The 18,563-nt window shown below is 38.3% G+C and overlaps 1 protein-coding gene across 1 annotated transcript in view; it reads left to right on the top strand.

The window, feature by feature from the left end:
* The window catches only part of PCYOX1 (prenylcysteine oxidase 1), a 179,440-nt gene that overhangs the window by 79,749 nt on the left and 81,128 nt on the right, over positions 1-18,563 (top strand). Inside the window, exon 4 of the mRNA XM_044083129.1 lies at positions 10,313-10,524. Within this exon, the coding sequence (XP_043939064.1) occupies positions 10,313-10,524 (212 nt within the window). The remainder of the gene's footprint in view (positions 1-10,312; positions 10,525-18,563) is intronic.

Consider the following 18,563-nt stretch of genomic DNA (forward strand, 5'->3'; position numbering starts at 1 on the left):
CCAAAATAACCATGTAAGTAGGCCTGAACAAATGCAAGGGCTGGAAGTGTTCTGCCCAAAGGTACTGCTCTCTGGTGGCTGATACAGCCTACCATTTGGTGCCCTGCATGCCATTATGGTGAACATGCCATGGGGACAAAGCTACAGAAAGAAATATGTCACAGATACCTTGAGGCAGTAATAAGGGTATGAAATAGGATAGTCACCAGTAACTGTCAAGTAGCAGTCTGTCCAGTGTATGTTCTTTTATATGCCAGATGTAACGGACACTGGAAGGAGGTTTTGAATGGGCAGTGAAAGATTAATGCTGTGTGGGCAGACAGACCAGGGCACCTTGTATCAGATGGGGATGAAGGCTGTGGACATGACACAATTGAAGCCAAACATTCGGGTCATATATAGACCATGAGACACAGGATTGAGATGGAACTATGACTGTCAGACCAGTCATTATGCCACCTGTGGCCATCCTTTTAGGCAAGATGGATGGTAGAGCAGGCCAGCTTGCATTGACACAGCACGTGGTACACTGGGAATATAATATAAATGCTGTATGCAAGGGCTATACTAAGTTGCAGCAGTACAACAATGGACAGTAAAGAAGGTGTTTACTAGCATATTTAGTATAACATCAAGGGGGTTTATATACCCATGCACTCGGAGAGTCTTGTTACTTGCCTCTTAGATCATCCATTTGTCCTCTGTCTTACCAGGATCTGAATAATAGAAAGGGTAAGGAAGATGTCCATGAGTCAACATAACATGTCTTGCTTATAACTGTGAACATTTAAGCCTAAATAACCACAAGTAACCATGTGTCCATGCTACTTACTCTAAATCTTTGGTGCACCTTCTTTGACTACCTCTTTCCATTGGCTTAGAAAATCAAGATGATGATGCTGCTTCTTCTGGTCTCTGCTCACTTACCAAACAGGGACGTTCATAATAGTTTCAAAGCAGTCACTTTGTGATCCCTTTAAAGGGGGTACAGAGATTTTTGTCCCCTTGCACCACTAGGAAGTCCTTCCATAGTCAGCAGCCTCAGAAGCCGTGGCCTATTTATAGGTTGCAGTCTAGGGGGCACATGTTGTGGATGATATAGCACAGTGAAGCCCAATGCCATCACATCTCCTTGAATCCATGAATTATATGCCATGGTGATGTATGGGTGAGATGGACATGCTGGCTTTAATGTAGATACCCCATGAAATCCACAGCCCTGTACTAGTTGTCCTAGAGCACCTCCAGTGGCCAAAAAGCTTATTAGTAAACCTGCAACACCCTCTGGGTTCATGGACTTGTCAACAACTGCCACACACTGATTACAGTCAGATTCTAGCCTCCTTGCACAGACCAGGGCTGGTACGTATTGCATTAAGTGTATTTTTGAGAGATTTACCTTAAATTATGCCATTAATGCATGTATCACATGGTATGTATTGCATTGTGTGTGTTTGAGATATTTACCCTAAATTAAATCATTAATGCATGTATCACAGTAAAAACCTCAAAGCTTTCTAAATATATAAAAGTATATACTTTGTATCAGGCATGGGCGTGGTTTATTGTGCTGTAAAACAGTGTTATTGGTACACGTTAAATTCACATCCCTGCCCCCATCAATGTGACATTCGAGCTGGTCCTGCCCTACTTAGTAGCTGTCATAATAATACAACCCTCATGTACTTTAAATAAAATTTATAATGATGTGGTACCTCTTATTTAACCAGAATATTAAGTAGATTATCAAGTCTGTGGTTTTATCCAAGACAATGTACTACATATCTGGAAATATATCAGCCTTAGTTCATTTGGCAATCAAAAAATATATATAAATATATACATATACATTTTGCATGTAAAAAACAATTTCTATTTTCATAACCTATTGTTAACAAAGATCGCTTTTGTCCTGCTAGACTTCTTCAGGTCTGTGTACAAGAACCCTAAAAACAATCTATAAAAATATATATAATTATATAATTAGTTAGACCTTGCCTAGAAAAACTGGAAAATATCTTCCCTTCAAGCTGATTACCTCTCCTTTATAACTTTATAAAGAGAGAGTGCAAAGCCTGCTAGACAAGGACATACTGAGAGTGACAGCTATTCCTAAGTGCTTCTAGCAATCCATAAAATAAATCTCCAGCATCATCTCTCCAGCATATTCTAGCAACAGTAACAGACAACAGAATGTTGAAACAATTCAAAGAACATATCTCGAACATGAACTAATCTACTACAGGTATGCAATTGTTAACACCGCAGATTCCACCATAGCCCAAACATGAACAAAACTTGTATTCCTACCGTTCATTTCTAAGTAATTTTATTTCAATCAGTGAAACAACTGCTGCAAAAATTTGCCAAACAACTCCAGCCTTAACCCAAGTGTTTTGCATTGATGATAGTAGAGATTCTTGCAAACCACTCTTCAAGTGGTGTATCACATCTGCTTTTCGGCTTGTTTTTCCTTTTTGTTTTTGCTTGGGGTGTGTGTGTGTGTGTGTGTGTGTGTGTGTGTGTGTGTGTGTGTGTTTTTTTTTTTGAATGGTGTTTTTTTGTGTTGGGTTGTTTTGTCTTGCTTGTATGGTATATGGTTTTTTTTTTTGTCGTTTTTAGTTTGATTTGTGCTGGTTTGGTTGTGGTTGTTTTGCTTTTTTTACAGTTCTTGTTACTGTTATTTCTTAGTTTTTTTGTGACAACTGTTTGAATTTTTTTTTGTTTACAATTTTTTTATACAAATCTTGTTCATTTTGCTTTGTGTTTTATTGTCTTTGCTACATTTTTTAACTTTTATTTTTGTTAAATGTTTTTGTTGGGTTTTGTTTATACAAACTGTTGTGCTGTTTTTGTTTAAAGCAGTGTTTTTATACTATATTTTTTGCATTTTGGTGTTTTTGGTACAATTTTTTTGTTTATTTTTGCTTAGTTTTTGTTACAATTTTTTTCATTACAGTTTTTAGTATTACTTTTTGTTTTGCGTTTGTTTTTGTTATACTTGTTTCTGTTTTGTGTTACAAACTTTACTAGTTTCTTTTGTTTGCACAATCTTTTTTTGTTTTTGCTTTGTTACAATTTTCTGTTTTGTTACACTTTTTGTGTTTTTGCTACAGTTGTTTTTGTAAAATTCTTATCCTGTTTTTCTGCATTTTCTTCAAGTGTTTTACTATTGTTTGAGTTTTTAGTTTTGCTTACATTTTTGGCTTGGTTTTATTGCTTTTGGCTTCTATTACAATTTTGTTTTTGCTGCATTTTTACAAAATTCTGTGTTGCTGTTTTTCTTATGGTTTTGATTTAATTTTGTTTACTACAGTTTGGGTTTTGTTTTTTAGTTACAAATTGTTTGCTTTGTGTGTTTTTGTTTTCCTTTTGTTACAAATTGTGCACATTTTTGTTGCAGTGTTTTTGATTCTTGTTTTGCCTTTTTTTTTTTGCTTTGATTTTGCTTTTTTTATTTTTTGGTTTTGCTGCCTTTTTTGGTTTTATTGTGTGTTGTGGTTAGTGTCTTTTGCTTTTGCTTTTTTCTCTGTTTTATATTTTTTGGTATCTGTTCTGAGGCTTTTTTCATTTTGTTAATTTATTTCTGACTTTGTAGTGTGTTTTGCTTTGTGTGCTTTTTTTTTTTTTTTTTTTTTTTTTTTGCTGTGTTTTGACTCTGGCTTACTGTGATCTTGGACTGGGCATAAAAGGTAAGGAGGAATGTGCATTGCACTGGGTAGTGGAACTGAGTTTGTCTCCGGGTAGCCGAGGGTACCAAGACTTGGAGAATTCCAAGATAGCTGCACATTGATTAACAGCTTAATTTCTCCCCTCCCAGTGTGAAAACAAAATGAGAAGCGAGAGCCAGTAAACTCGTATTTCGGGGTAAAATAGTAAGTGCACTACCTGGATGTCAGAAAAAGAAATTCAGAGAACCTGAAAGAAAATATATCACAAAAAAAGTGAGCAAAAAAAAACTGACTGAAGAAATTCTGAAGCTGTTCAGCAAGAAAAGCAGTACAAGCTCCAGCTTTGATACAGGACATGACTTCAGTAACCTAGAGGAAAAAGTAAGTTGCATGTACTTGGAGCTGATTAAAGTAAATGAAACACTGAAGGAGTAGGTCAACTCAGATTACAAAACTCTGGGGAAAAATTGAGGAAGCATTAAAAAGCTAATCAGTTGAGGTGATAAAACTGCAAAAATCAGAGGCTGAAATTAAGAAAAGGCTGGCTGACACTGCTCAAGAAGAGATGTTTTAAAATAATAGAATTAGAGGGCAGAGCATGTAGGGAAAACCTGAAGTTTTCTGCTGTACCAGAGAAGCTTCAAGGAACATTCTGTATTAATTTTATGAAAGCACAAATGAGCAACTGGACTGGCATTCCACAGCGGGGCATTCTTAATTGAAAGAGTACATTGCGTGTATATATATATAACCTAGAACTTCAGTAGTAAAGATGCAGTCTTACCAGCAGAAGGAGCTCATTCTGAAAACTGTGGCAGAAGGACTAAGTGCTGAAAGTGGGAGACAGTACAGTGTTTGTGGAAAATTATTACTCGCTGTACACCAGGCAGAAGGGGAGTAAATTTCTTCCACTAATCAGAGAATATCGAAGCAGGCATGAGGTTCAATCTGTTGTACCCAGCTGTTTTCGGAATATTCTTTCTTGGAGGGACAAATAATTTTTTTGATGCAGGTCATGTTAAGGAGAAAATACAGAATTTATCCAACAAAGTGAATTATGAAATAAAAGGAGATTCTGCTTCTTGTTGTTCTGGTAATAAAGATCACAGAGGCTGTGCAAGTGAAACCTTTTCTAAATGTTTCATTGGAAAATGCTTGAGAGAGATGAAAAAAAGCAGTCATAGACTAAAAGAACAAGGGAGCATGTTGGAAATGAAGCAGAGACTAAATTTGGAAGATGGAGATCAATGGGAATAAAACAAGCAACTTTGGAAATTGGCAAGTATGTGGGATTACAAAACATTCATTTTATTTAGGAAACATGAAAGAATAGAAAACCTGGAATTTTTTTTTTTTTTTTTTTTTTACTTTGTTAAACTTGTGGGGGACTCTAAAGCATATGCCCTACTTCATGCCATTAATGTTTGGAAGAACATTTAGGAGAGGGAAAGAGGAAGTAAAACAAAATTTTGTTAGTGTTTTTTTGTAATGCATGATATAATTTGCATGTTGTAAAGTTTTCTCATTTATTTTCGAGTGTAATGAGGATTCTAAAGTAAACAAGTGCTCCACTTTTCTTTCTCCCTCTTTGATTTTAAGAAGTGTAGGCACTGCAACATAAAGAAAACTTGGTCAAAAGAGCAGGATACAAGAAAAATTGTGCATTTTCACTCTTACATAGGGGAGTGACTGGATTAAGGCCCTTGGCTTGCTCTAGTAACACGTTTTAAAAGAATGCAAGTAAATAAGTATTGTCAAACAAATGACTGCCTGTAGAAGCAACTGTATCTGGTTTCCATGTCTCCATGGAGGCATATCTGATGAAGAGCAATAGAATATTTATTTTTTTTTTTTTTCCAGTGGCTAGGAGATGTTTTCTGAAACATTCAAGGGTTTTTTCAGTCTGGGAGGGCAATAAGGATAAGACAAGATCGGACTGCACTTGGTGCTGGTTATACAATGTGTCTTGGCACAGATAATTTTCCTTTTAGGTTAACCCAAGTCTGTACGTGTGGCTGTCAGTTTGGGACAGTTGTTCGTATAAGGAAAGTAAAACCTCAACATTTGAAGTTGTACATTGTTTTGTGTGTTAGCATTGAATTAGGTTTTAGGGGTGTATTTGAGGTGTATTTGACTTTTGATGGGCTTTCAATAAAACAAGATGTAAAATAGTTTCCAATGGATATGACAAGAAACTGTATAAAATAACCTGCCAAACATTTGTATGTGCATGTAGCACAAAAGCTGGAACTAGATATTTAACAAAAAAGCTGTTGCACATAAAATGTGGGAATAACTTTTAAACATAATAATGCTTTCTATATTATATTTAAATGTTAATGGTTCACAGATGTATACAAAAGAGTAGTGAACTTCATTTCAAAAAGAGTGCAAATAGCTATGCTACAGGAGACGCATATGGAAATTGAACATGTTAATTTGATAGTTTTTTCTGGTCTGTTATTCAGCAGAATACCTGGGACAAAGGAAAAGAGAAGTACTTGTGTTAATTGCAAGAAGTTCCAATAGTGGTAGAATATGGGGAAAAAAGATATTAATGGTAGATTTGTAGTATTGAGGGGCTACTGGCAAGGGAGGAGGATTACACTGGCTTGCATATATATTCCACCTAAAACTGTTATAATGGAGCTTAAAGTTCTGGGAGAAATCTGCTTTCAGCAGGGAGTATTACTTGCAGGTGGGGGCTAGAATTTGATTTGCAGCAGTGAAGATGTGTATGTAGGGTGAGAAGAGAAAATATAACAAAGAAGGGTACATTTTTGAAGACTTTTATGAAAATTTTTGGCATGAAAGATGTGAATTAAGTAGTAGGAGTTCAAAGTGAATTTACATATCATTCCCCAAGGTGCAGAAATTGGGCTAGGCTAGAAAGAAATTGTATTTCACAGGTACAGGTGCATTTAATGAAAAGTTTTGATACATATCCAATAACTGTTTCAGATCCTGTGGCAGTAATAACTAAAATAAAAACAGGGTATTGAAATAAAATTGAAACACTGGTGGTTTCCCACCTGTTGGAAGAGAGAGGAATTTAAGGAATGGGTAGTGGAAATTATTGAGTTATTAGAGAAGATGGAAATTTATCCTGAAAATATAGCTAGGGGGTAGGATAAAATTAAAGTTTTATTTTAAAAATAGGGTAGAAATGAAAAATAAATATGGTTAAGAAGAAGAAGGGCTGTAATAAAGCAGAGAAATGGGGAAATCATGAAAAGGTACAAGTGGAAATATTTATGGAAGAATTAAATGTGCCAAGGTTAGAGGTAGATGAGACTCTCTGTTAAGATAGGAGGCAAGATAAAATGGTGATTTATAACCATTCCACAGGAAAGTCCCTAGGAATAGATGGTGGTGTTCCTGTGGAAGCTAGGAATAAATATCTGCAAGGTTTTAACAGGATTTTAAGAGAAGCATCAGCATGCGGGAAGAAAGTGGTGGTAACTAGAATACCTAAACAGGGTAAAGACCTGTCAGATCCAGCTTCATACAGGCCCATTTCAGTCCTAAACCATGATTATGAAATGTTGGTCTATAATGGCTAAAGAAATGGCAAAGTGATGCCAAAATTGATAGACATGGATCAATGTGGTTTTGCGGAGGGAAGGCAAACATTTGACTTGACAGAGCATTGATGATCCAGAGGGAAGCAGAATGTAAGAAAACACCACTGCTGTTGGAGAGTCTTAATGCAGAGAAAGCATTTGGCAGAGTAAGATGGAAGTTTGAGCATGGCAATGGAAGCATTTGCATTCCCTGATAAAATTTATAAGGTTGACTTTATATGAGTGATCAGAGGTGAAAATTAAAAGTGGATTGGTTCCTCTCTGATAATTTCTCTTTGAGCAGAGGAACTAGGCAGGGGTGTCCTCTTTTCCCCTTTATTACTTGTATTGTATTTAGAACCATTGGTCAAGAAAAGCTGGCTGTATTTGCAGATGATATTTTATACCTGATAAAACCAGAAAAGGACATTGGAGTGTTGTGGAACATTTTTGAGACAGTTTCAATCTTTTCGCAATACAAAATTAATGAAGCTAAAACGAACGTAATAGCTGTACATTTTGTACCCACACATGAATTGGTTCACCAATATCTATACTTATGAGGACATGATACAAACAAGGTACTTACGAGTATGGATTAAAAAGGATTCTGGTCTGACAGCTAAGGAGGACATTAAACAAAAGATAATACAAAAAAATGAGAAATTGGAAGCTTTCTGTTTTTATGTATAGCAAGATGCTGGCAGTTAAACTGTTTAGTCTCTAGTTTTATCCACAGGTCAGGAATATTATCGACCAGAGGAGAAGTTGTGTATAGCAATTAATAAAGAGCTGAAGAATTTTATCTGGGAGGGAAAAGATAGCAAGAGTCAAGTGCAATAAGCTGATTCTACCAGTGGGACAAAATGGTTTGGGATTACCCAATTTTAAGGGGTATTTTGGAGCTACAGGGTAAAGGCTGCTATACTTTGCACAAGCAGAAACCTATAATTTTAAAGTGGAAAGGGATGATGATGAAACTGGATGGGGGTGCTCAAGAAATGAGGAGTGACTGGGATTTTTGATGCAGATCCTTAAAGAGAATAACAGTAACCGTATAGAATATTATGTTCATAAAGTAGCAAAGTATTATAATAATTAAGCCAACATGGGAATGGAGAAAGGAGATTCTGCCAATAAGGATGACTACAGTTAAGGATGTAGACAATAGGCAAGAGGGGCTGGAATCAATTGGAAAAAAAAAAACTGGCAAAAGAACCAGGGTATTGGAAGCAAATAATTTAGAGAGAAAGGTAATAGAATGTCAAGAGACCAAACATGTATTTGGACCGCCTGCTAGAAATTGCCTTCCCTATCAAGGTTTGCTATCTGGGTATAGGCAAAGAGTTTTAGTAGAATCTATAACAGAAGCTGCTGTTAAAAAATGAGTAATTAGTAGAGCATACAAATATTGCATGGTAACTGTAAAGATAATCACAGGAGGTTTGAGAAGATTGGAAAGAGATTGGATAAGCACTTCTGAAACTGTAGGTAGATAAATGTATGTCTCCGAAATATGCAACAAAGTCTAGAAGACTTGGACTACAATTCTTTTTTTCATCAGGTAGACAGCAAATGGATATGTGATGGGGAAGAAAGGTAATTGAGAACATATTTTGTAGGAGCGTAATGAGTTGGCAGACTTTAAAAATTCCTTACAGACTAGGTCCGAGATACTGGGTGAGCAAATTGGTTTAACTAAGGAAATTATTTATTTAATTTAATCTTATTTATTTATTTTTTTAGGTGTGATACAGAATCAGAATTGCCTATACATAGTAAGGCCTTGCTGAGTCTAATTATGGTGGCTGCCAAAAAAGTAATTGCTAGAAAATGGAAATCAAAGTCTAAACCAACTGTACTGGAAGTATTGACTATAGTAAGAGAGATGAAACAACTGGAATTGGGATCTTTAGAAAAGGGTAGGAGCAAATGGACAATACATGCAGAGGAGGAATGGGATTTAAAAGAAGGCAGTATTTGAATGAACTATGTAATGTTTAACTGACTATGACTGGGCAGATAAGTGATGTATAATGTTAGCAGCTACAGTTATGTCAGTATGGTTTATTTTTATTTATCTAAATGTATGATTGCCTGATGTTAAAAGTGAAAATTTTAATAAAGATGCTTCTTGTGTTGGGGGGGGTACCAAGATCTGAGATTATCTTGGTGAGGAAAAGTTGAGTTCTCTCAAGCTGGTTTAGGTGCTTAGTGACACAGATTCCAAACAATACATTATATTCAATGATTGGCCTAATAAGGGAATAAAATGTGAAACTATAGCTACTTCGGATTTTGAGGGCATACCATAAAGAGTAAGTTTTGCAAGGCAGAAGGATTTTCTGACCACTTAAGAAAAATGGTGGTTAAAGGTGAAACTCTTATCAACATGCGTTTCCAAGTACCTCGGACCTTTTCTGAACTAGGTTCCCTTAAGTAGAGTCAGTGGTAAAGCAAACACAAATTCTAGAGACTTAAACCTACACTACCCTACCAACAGCGGATGGCATGATAAATAACATATTCCCTGTGTCTAGTATAGGCTGCCATTGCCTATCAAATAGATCACTTCCCTATCCGGGGTTAAAACCAGTCTAGATGACTGGGTGAGGGATCACAAATTTTCACTGGTAACATGCAGAGAAAGTCAAGTAATGTTGGAGATTGCAAGTCTCCCGGCAGTATTGGCTGATGCAGCTGAGCATCTCACTGGTGTTCTTTTGACATTAGCTTAGTAAGATCCTGTTAATATTTGTATGCAGATAATGTATGATTTTATATTTAGTAATCCCAAATAGGTCTGTTGGGTGGGTATGTAGTAACCAGCATCATAAAGCATATTAGTCCATCTTCTAAGAGTAAATTCAGTCTTCTACAAACATTCACAGGAAGCTAAACTTGTCCCAGTCTCCTGCCGAGTAATCACTGCATCAGCTTTATGTTGCTTCTGCAATCCATTCATTGATTTTGGGAGACTGCTGCTTTTAATAGGCAGGTTTAAGATTTTGCTTTCTAAGATGTAAGACTACAATTTTGGATTAATTAGTGTATCAAACTTTGTGTTTCTTTTTATAGAATATATCGATATCAGGCTCATGACCATGCTTTCTCCACAGTGGAGAATTTGCTTCATGCTCTTGGAGGGGAGCAGTTCACCAGCATGGCACAGAAGTCTCTTGCAGAAGTTCTCTTGAAAGCTGGATATTCTCAAAAGTTCATCGATGAGATGGTAACTCCAGTGATGAGGGTAAACTATGGTCAGAACCAGGATATCGGTGCATTTGTAGGTATGTGCAGCTGTTGTAAGCGGATCTTTTTAATTGCTCATAGCTTTCTTTTTTGTCCACATAAGTGTTAATTATTTATCATAATTAAGAAGCTTTTTTTATTTTAATCTAGTTTCATTTTTTTCAACCCCTAAGCTCTTCTTTCTGACTTTTGTCTTCCAGTCTCACTTCATAAGGCAAATCTACACTGATGTGGCATGGCTGGTCACGGTTTACTTCACTCCCCACCACTTTTTAGCATGCCTTCTATTGCCCTGACTGCTTATTAAACAATAGCTACTGGAGGCATATTCTGGTATTGGTCTCTGATGACTGTGGGCTGGCTTTCTGGCGGACATTTTATATTAGGAGATTGCACATCCATGATTTCTGACTTGGGCAACCTTTTTGTAATTAAAATGGACACATTCTCTACTTTTTCTTTTTCAAGTTCTTTACATTTTCCTGATGAAAATTTTGTTTTAGGTAGAATTGTTTAATTATTTGTGTCTCTAATCTGTGTACAAATTAGTCCCATGCTTATAAAAGCACTGCTGGTAGCTCATCCGTATAAAGGTAATAGAACTGACAGCAATCTGCTTGCCTACTTCTTGATTGCTGTCAGTGGCCTATCCGAGCAAGTCTTTTTTTCATCCCGTCTCTCATATCAAGCAAAGTACTTGAAGACTAGAAGCATGTTATGTCAGTACACAAAACTTCCCATCCCAAAACTATGAAGGCTGCAAGGCCAGCCATCATCTTTGACTCTCTCTTAACCAGAATGTTGGAGAACTAAGATTGTTGTCAGATTACTGGCATAATGCCAGGGATGGTGTAATTTTGTAGGTATTTATCCATGAGATTCAATTTCCTTGCCAGCCAGTACTCTCAGCCCAGTCCATGGAACATGTCTTTAAACTTGAACACTTCAAGTTATCTTGCTATTGTGCAGTCTTGGAGTTATTTATATTAATTTACAGGATCCGTACAGGATTACAAGCTTGCTTCCATGTAAAATATGCTTGTAGGGTTGAAACGCATTTGCTGGACTGGGCTGGTATTAGAAGGTCTAAATGGAAGGGGATTTTATTGCTGGTTCTGTTTCTAATAACTGAATCACCAGTATGTGTCTCGGAAAGTACATGTCACCATCACTTCTCTTTGTTTTATAGCCATTGTCATCAGAGCAGTGGTCTCGAGCTCTTTGGTGAAATGATCACTGCATTGGGCTGCATTGATCACATAAATCAGCAGAACAGTATGCTATGGAGACTGAAGCAGCATAGCAAAACCAATCTGAGCTATGAAAGCATGCATCCCTTGAAACAAAACTTGTACAAATCCAGAAATTATTCCCATCAATAGCAGTGTGTAGGGTATATGGTTGATTGGAGCATGTAGAATTAGAAGAGTAACTTGGTAGACTTAGTGTACAGAAAGTTGCAGCTATGGTGTGCACTCATGAGTTTTAAAATTTGTTGTGGGCAGCAAAGGCTCCATACCTTTTACTTTTACTTGTTTTGTTTTGTGTCGAGTTAGTCCATCAGGCATCATGGTGTGCAAGGAAGATGGGAAAGAGTGAGGAGTGGATGCAAGAAAATGCAAGCAGTGGTCCACACAGTAGGAAAAAGGTAAATGAACGTAAGATGGATCCCAGGATAAAGTCATTTCTTTTCTTAAAAAATAAAATGTGCCTCATTCTGAAAAAAGTTAGGGAAGAACCAGGGTCTGTGGGAAATGAGAATGATGCACACAGAAACAGGCACACGGAACAAATTGGGATGGCCCTGACCCTAACAAAGGGGTTCAAGAGGGGAACTGGAAACACAGATAAAGGGTAGATAATTTAGTGAAGGGAATAGCTAAGAAAGGCAATGGGATTTGTTAAAATAAAATCTAGGAGGTGAGTAGATAATAAACCGCCATGCATATACCCAGTTGTGAATACAAATGTTACAAGCCCTACAGGCTACAGTGCTATTCACATGGGAAGACATCAAAACCAGCCCTGGAACTGCAAACCAATAAAACCTGAAATATTTCTTAACCAAGTGAGTGGACTTGTCTTTAGGTAAGGCATTATACAAATACAAAGCTGACATTAAGTATACTGTCAACATACGCAAAACAACATAGTACACAGGTAGTACTTTACAGAATGAGACTCCTCATTATAAATGTACTAAACACTTATTGAAAAACTTAAGATTCTATCCAGCAATAAATTAAATGTAATATTGTTAAAGTATAGCAATATAGCTTGAGCAAAAATATTTATAGAGGGAAGTTAACTAATGTCCCAGCAAGTCAGTCTTTTTGCAAAGCAAAACTGCATTTGCTTGGAGTAAATGTAGCATGGGGATAAATTATTTGGGGGAGAAAGTCTGTCAGGCTAGGTTATGAAAGGTTCAACTTCGGTCCTTTTTATATTTACATTTACTTTTCTTTAGTTAAATGCTTTCAAGTTGATGTTCCAAAGTCTTTAAGGTCAGGTTCTGATGTAATGAGTACCTCACGAAGAGGATCCTAGGCCTTAAACACATGTCCTACACGGACAGATCCAAAAAAAAAAAAACTCCAGCTATTCTGTTTCATATCGTCTACTAAGAGGGAATCTCTGCTCGACTTACAAAGCCATGTCTGACCCAGCTCTGTTAGAAATGCTGCATCTAAAGAAATCCCAATCCCTCTGCACCACATGCTCCAGACACCTCAATCTCATTACCGCAATCAACAGAACATGCTGGAGGGGCAGGTTCATAACCCAGAGACTGCCCATGCTCTGGAAAAGACTTCCCATACATGTCAAGCAGAGCACCTCACTGGCCATCTTCAAGAGAAATCTTGATGAGTGGGTGGGAAATACAGTTCACCCCGGGGATCACTCGAGTAGCTCTACATGATAGAGGCACTGGGAACTAACCTCGGGCGGCACGATGTCTGTGCACTTCTGTGGGCTAGGCTTGTAAAGGCTCCTGAGCCATTAGCCTAGTATACACCTATGAACCTATGAGTTCAGGAAGTGAATGCTGTGGTAGTTTTAAGTAAGGCATTTTCTGTGGTGGGAAGTTTTGAAAGGAGGTCTTACAAGCTGGAGAGTTTCAACAGATATGAGTGGGTTGTTTATGTGTGTTATTTTTTTAATGGAAATCACTGGCTTTCAAATAGAAGCTTGAAAATAAGTGTGGCTAATAGGAAAAGTGGATCGGGGGTAACTGGTTGCCATGTACCTTTTTTTTTTTTTTTTTTTTTTTTTTTTGAAGTGGGGTGCAGTAGTGATTGTTTTAATAGGAGTATGAATCTCAATATTTTTTTTTCAGTTTCTTGAATCGGAGGTTTTTCAAGCAGTGACAGAAATAACGTAACCGGAACAGTATATTCCATTCTGGGGAGAAGAACATTTTAAGAGCTGAAGGAAGCAGTGGAAATGAATGAAAATGATTGGGTGGTGGCATTCTTAGAAGGTAGCAAACTTCAGGATGGGAGTTCAGCCAAAATATTTTGCCAGTCAAAGCTAATTCAGTTGTATGGATGTGTTCCAGTGAAACTAGACTAGGGCAACTGGGTCTTGAATCTACCTAGACTTTATCAAAGCTTTCAACTTGACACCAAGTAAGAGGTTGCTGATTTAATATGGAAGGACTGGATTAATCTGGAAGGATTTGGGGAAAATAAATAAAAATGGTACAAGAAGTAAGGTGGCTGAATGGGAGAACACAAAGGATGTTGGCAAACTAGACAAGAAGGTGGCTAGTGGTATACCACAGAGATTAATTTGGAGCTGATGTTTTTCATTGTGTTTGTCTGACAAATGTGGCTTTTTTTCTGGAAGTTACTAAGGTCAGCCCTACTGTGAATGATTGAGGTGGTTTGTTTTGCCTATGAATGTAAAGGTAATAACCTCCTATTCAGACAGGTGGCAGATAAGTTTCACTGCAGGTAAATGCGGAGTCTAAACATCTGATATACTAACACAGGGGTGGGAGAGCAGAAAGAGCTGTGATGACATTGGCCATGGGCTATGAAGTGCTAAGTGGAAAAATACAATTAATTTCTTACAGGATGCTGGGTTACATTTTCATAGGATTAGAATCTGAGAATAAGGAGAGAATTCATTTCCCACTCCTCCAGTCATTGTTCAGTCTCCAACTGGAATACTCCATACATTTCTGGGAGACCAGTAGCTAAGGGGGTGTTCTGGTGCTTGAAAGAGTGCAGTGGAGACATCTGGAAGATTAGGAGACTGGATGGTTGGGTTTGGTTATGCTATAAGGTTGAACTGGACTGTTTTTGTTGTGAATGTGAAGGGATTGTGTAGGGATTGTGTACATGATCTGAATGCACGAGTGCAGACTGGGTTTCGGAAGTAGTGAAATTTTGGGAGAAAGGAGCAGGAGGGTCATGATGTACAAATGGAAGGTACTCATTTCAGCTTAGAGTTGAGACCTGTTTAATGGAAAGGAGGGTGGATGAGCTAAGGAATTGATTGCCCAAGTGAAGGGGGACATAACTAGATTGCATCCTGGAATAAGATGTAGAAAGTGTGGATTTTGTATAGGAGGAAGAGCAACTGCAGGGTTCTAGTTGCAACTGTCTGTTCTACTGGCAAGAAAATATGTCTGTTATAAAAGGCCTTCAAGGTCAAGTCTTTCCTTTTGAAACAAATTTTGCATTCACACTTAACAGCTCATTTAAATGTAAAAGAAATGGTGTAATTTAGGCACTATGTACATAATGGGGAAAGCTACATTAGATAAAATTTCCATGTATATTACTATACAGTACTCCCCAGTGTAGAAGTAATCCTATCAGACCTTAGTGAAGCCTCCAGGTGTTTCTCTAGAATCAGACAAGTGATACAGGTCTGTTTTACTATTGCTTGTTTATATTTAATTGTAAAATCATGTTGAGTGCAGCTACCAAAATGTATTTAAGGCTTAAATTTGTGGTGCTTTTGCCCATTATATTTATTCTTAGTACAGCTAGAGAGCGATTTTTTTTTTTTTTTTTTTTTTTTTAATACTTTAAATTTTGCAAATGATATGCATCTTCATAAGAGAATATCTAATCCGTTAGTGCAGGTAAAATTACATGGCTTTATATAACATTTTACAGATAGATGAGCAAAGCTTTTGCTGATGCTTTTTATTTGTTTTAATGGGTACCAGTATAAGAAGTTTGTAAAATTTTACAGGAGTTTGCATGTAACATTCTTATAATGACTTGGAATGTCATGAATGCTACCATTCAAAAAAAAAAAAAGAGGTTGTGCAGGAAGTTTCTGTTTACCTCAAAAGTTTCCAGTTAAAAAAAAAAAAGTGTAGAATTTTAATTTTTTTCATGTGGATCAGGATGCAGCCATTGGTTGTTGGATTATGACTTTTACAGAGTTTTTGTGGAGGGAGATGTACGCAGTGAGTTGTAGCTTGACTTCAGCTTTGCACGCATGTAGGTCCTGTAACTCGGAGGAGACTTGAATTTACAGACATTTCTTTGCAAGTTTTCATTGGTCATTTCCAATATACATACATTTGATATATGTGTGCGTGTGTTCCACTGTTGCAGTCAACACACTTGGGTTATCCTGCCAGGGGTAGCCCTCAAGTCGGCCCAAATACCAAAGGCTTAGTATTTCTGCGTTGGTTGCTGTCGCTCCAGGACTGAGGTCAGGTAGTCAGTGGTATAAAATCAGGCAGCCGACACCATTACATCAGTCTTTCCTGCTGAGGAGCCCGAAGCAGAAGCAGTTCACACGAGTGCCGGTCGGCCGCTACCTGAGTTTTCTTTTCTGAATTGAAGTTGAAGTCTTCTAAAGCTAAGTACCCCGTTGGGGATCCTTTTTTTTTCTTTCTCTGATGTCAGAAAAAGTTTAACAATTGTCTAGACTGTGGAAGGCAAATACCACACAGAGACTTCCATTTTTAATGCATCACCTGTTTAGGCCCAGACTACAACGTCCCTCGCTGTCGCTTTTGTGCTTTGTTCAACGCCAGAACTATACATCATCGGACCCTTATTGTAGCTAGATATTTTCGCTCCCAGTCCTCGAATTCCGATATGGCATCAGTAAGCCATCCGACTACCGATCTTCAGAAAAAAACGTAAGGATAAAGACTGAGACCGCACAGGTCCAAAACTGCAGATGACACTTCCATTAAGCTATTCGTCAATTCTCTGCTCGTCGGTGAGGAGCTTTTGCAGCCCCTGATGCCCGCTTCTGTGGATTCTCAGGCTGCTACCGAGACTCTTTCGGAGTCCGGTATGCCGCAAGACTCTTCGACTAACGATCCTGCGGATGTCTCTACCTTGGATGGGTCTGGAGCTGCTGAGCAGGCACCGACTTCCAAGGAAGTTCTTCGCACTACCGATACTCGACACAAACAGACTTCTTTCGCATTTTCAGTTCTTTCTAAAACTACAGAGTTTCTAAGGCCCAGAGTACGAACTACGCCCAAAAAAAACGATGACCCAAGCTCAGGCACCTGTTTCCATGTCTCCATCTCAAATGCTTAAAATGGCAGATGGCCTTATGCTTATTGGGGGGAAGCCAGGCTACCCCTTCCAAAAGAAAACTAGACTTGTCCCCAATAGTTTTATCTGAACAGGAGTCAGATGACTCAGGGAATTCTTAGATTTACCACAGCACAGACCTTTAGCCATTCCTCCTGTCCTGGATGTTGTGGATGATGTTTTTCTGAAATCCAGTTTGATTACTGGCACCCTTCCTCCTGCTCCCAGGAAACCTGACCGGTACTACAGAGTCCCTGACTCTCTCAAATTCCTTTTCAAAACTCCTACTGCTGACCCAGAGGTCATCTCCCAAGGACCTAAAGGAATTAAAGCAACCTCAGCTAAGAATCCCACTCCCTCAGACAGGGATTCACGAGCTTTAAACAGATGGGGTAAAGTGTACACCTTTTCAACTCTTGCTATTAGAGCACTAAATTATCAGTTCCATATGCTGAAATATCAGCAGCATAGCATGGAACTCCTCAAACAAAAAGTATCTTCCTTTCCTGCTTGTGCAGAAAATAAATAATTGTAAGAGCTTATGCATTCTGCAAGCCAAGTTACTAAGCACATCTTGCAATGTGGCTTTGATGCCCTGGAAGCATCTTGCAGGGCAACAGTCACTGCTTCTGTCTTTGGAAGGCATGCTTGGCTTAAGGAATAGACCTTGCCAGACCATGTCAAATCAAAATTATTGGATGCACCATTGAACAGACAATTTCTTTGGCACCAAGGCAGAAGAGGTCTTAAAAAAGATGGAAGAAAAAGCTAAATCTATGCAGACAGACTTTTTACAGGTCCAGCCTTTGAGGTCCCGTAGGCATTGCCCCTCCAAGCACTGGTCCTTTCTGGCTCCCTCCAGGCCAGCTCAGCCCAGACCCAGGCGAAGCAGAGCCCCCAGACAGCAGTCCCAGTGAATGCAGAGATTTAAGCACTGGAGTTCCTCCTCTTCAAAAACGGGGATTGCTAAGCCACCCCTTATGGTAAGAACTCACAATGACTTTATACCGCCACCCCTTACCTCTGCCCACCTGCTTGTGCCCCTAGGAGGAACATTCTCTTTCCATACAAACAACTAGGCCTCTATTACCAATGATTGATGGGTCCTCAACATAGTGTCCCAGGGATACAAATTTTATTTCCGCACACTGCCAACCCCAAAAGGGTATTCCCAGATCTTCCTCCAAACCAGTGGGCAGAGACCAAAAAGCAATTCCTTTCCCTGCTCTCCATGAGGGCAATACAGCATGTTCCTGCAGACCAGATAGGCCAATGTTTCTATTCCATACTCTTCCTGGTACCCAGAAAAGAGGGCACCTGGTGCCCAGTCCTCAATCTATCCATTCTAAACACCTTTCTGGTGAAATTAAAATTCAAAATTCTCACTCTAGCAGCTTCTTCCTGTGCTTTCCAAGGATGCTTGGTTAGCCACCCTAGACCTAAGAGGCCTACCTACACATCCAAATCAGGGAATCCTGCAGGAAATATCTACGTTTCAGGGCAGGATTTATGCATTTTCAGTTCTCTGTGCTTCCCTTTGGCTTATCCAC

This window comes from Protopterus annectens, chromosome 9.part0 (genome assembly GCF_019279795.1).
Source record: "Protopterus annectens isolate FY-2018-M chromosome 9.part0, PAN1.0, whole genome shotgun sequence".
Classification (NCBI taxonomy): domain Eukaryota; kingdom Metazoa; phylum Chordata; order Ceratodontiformes; family Protopteridae; genus Protopterus; species Protopterus annectens.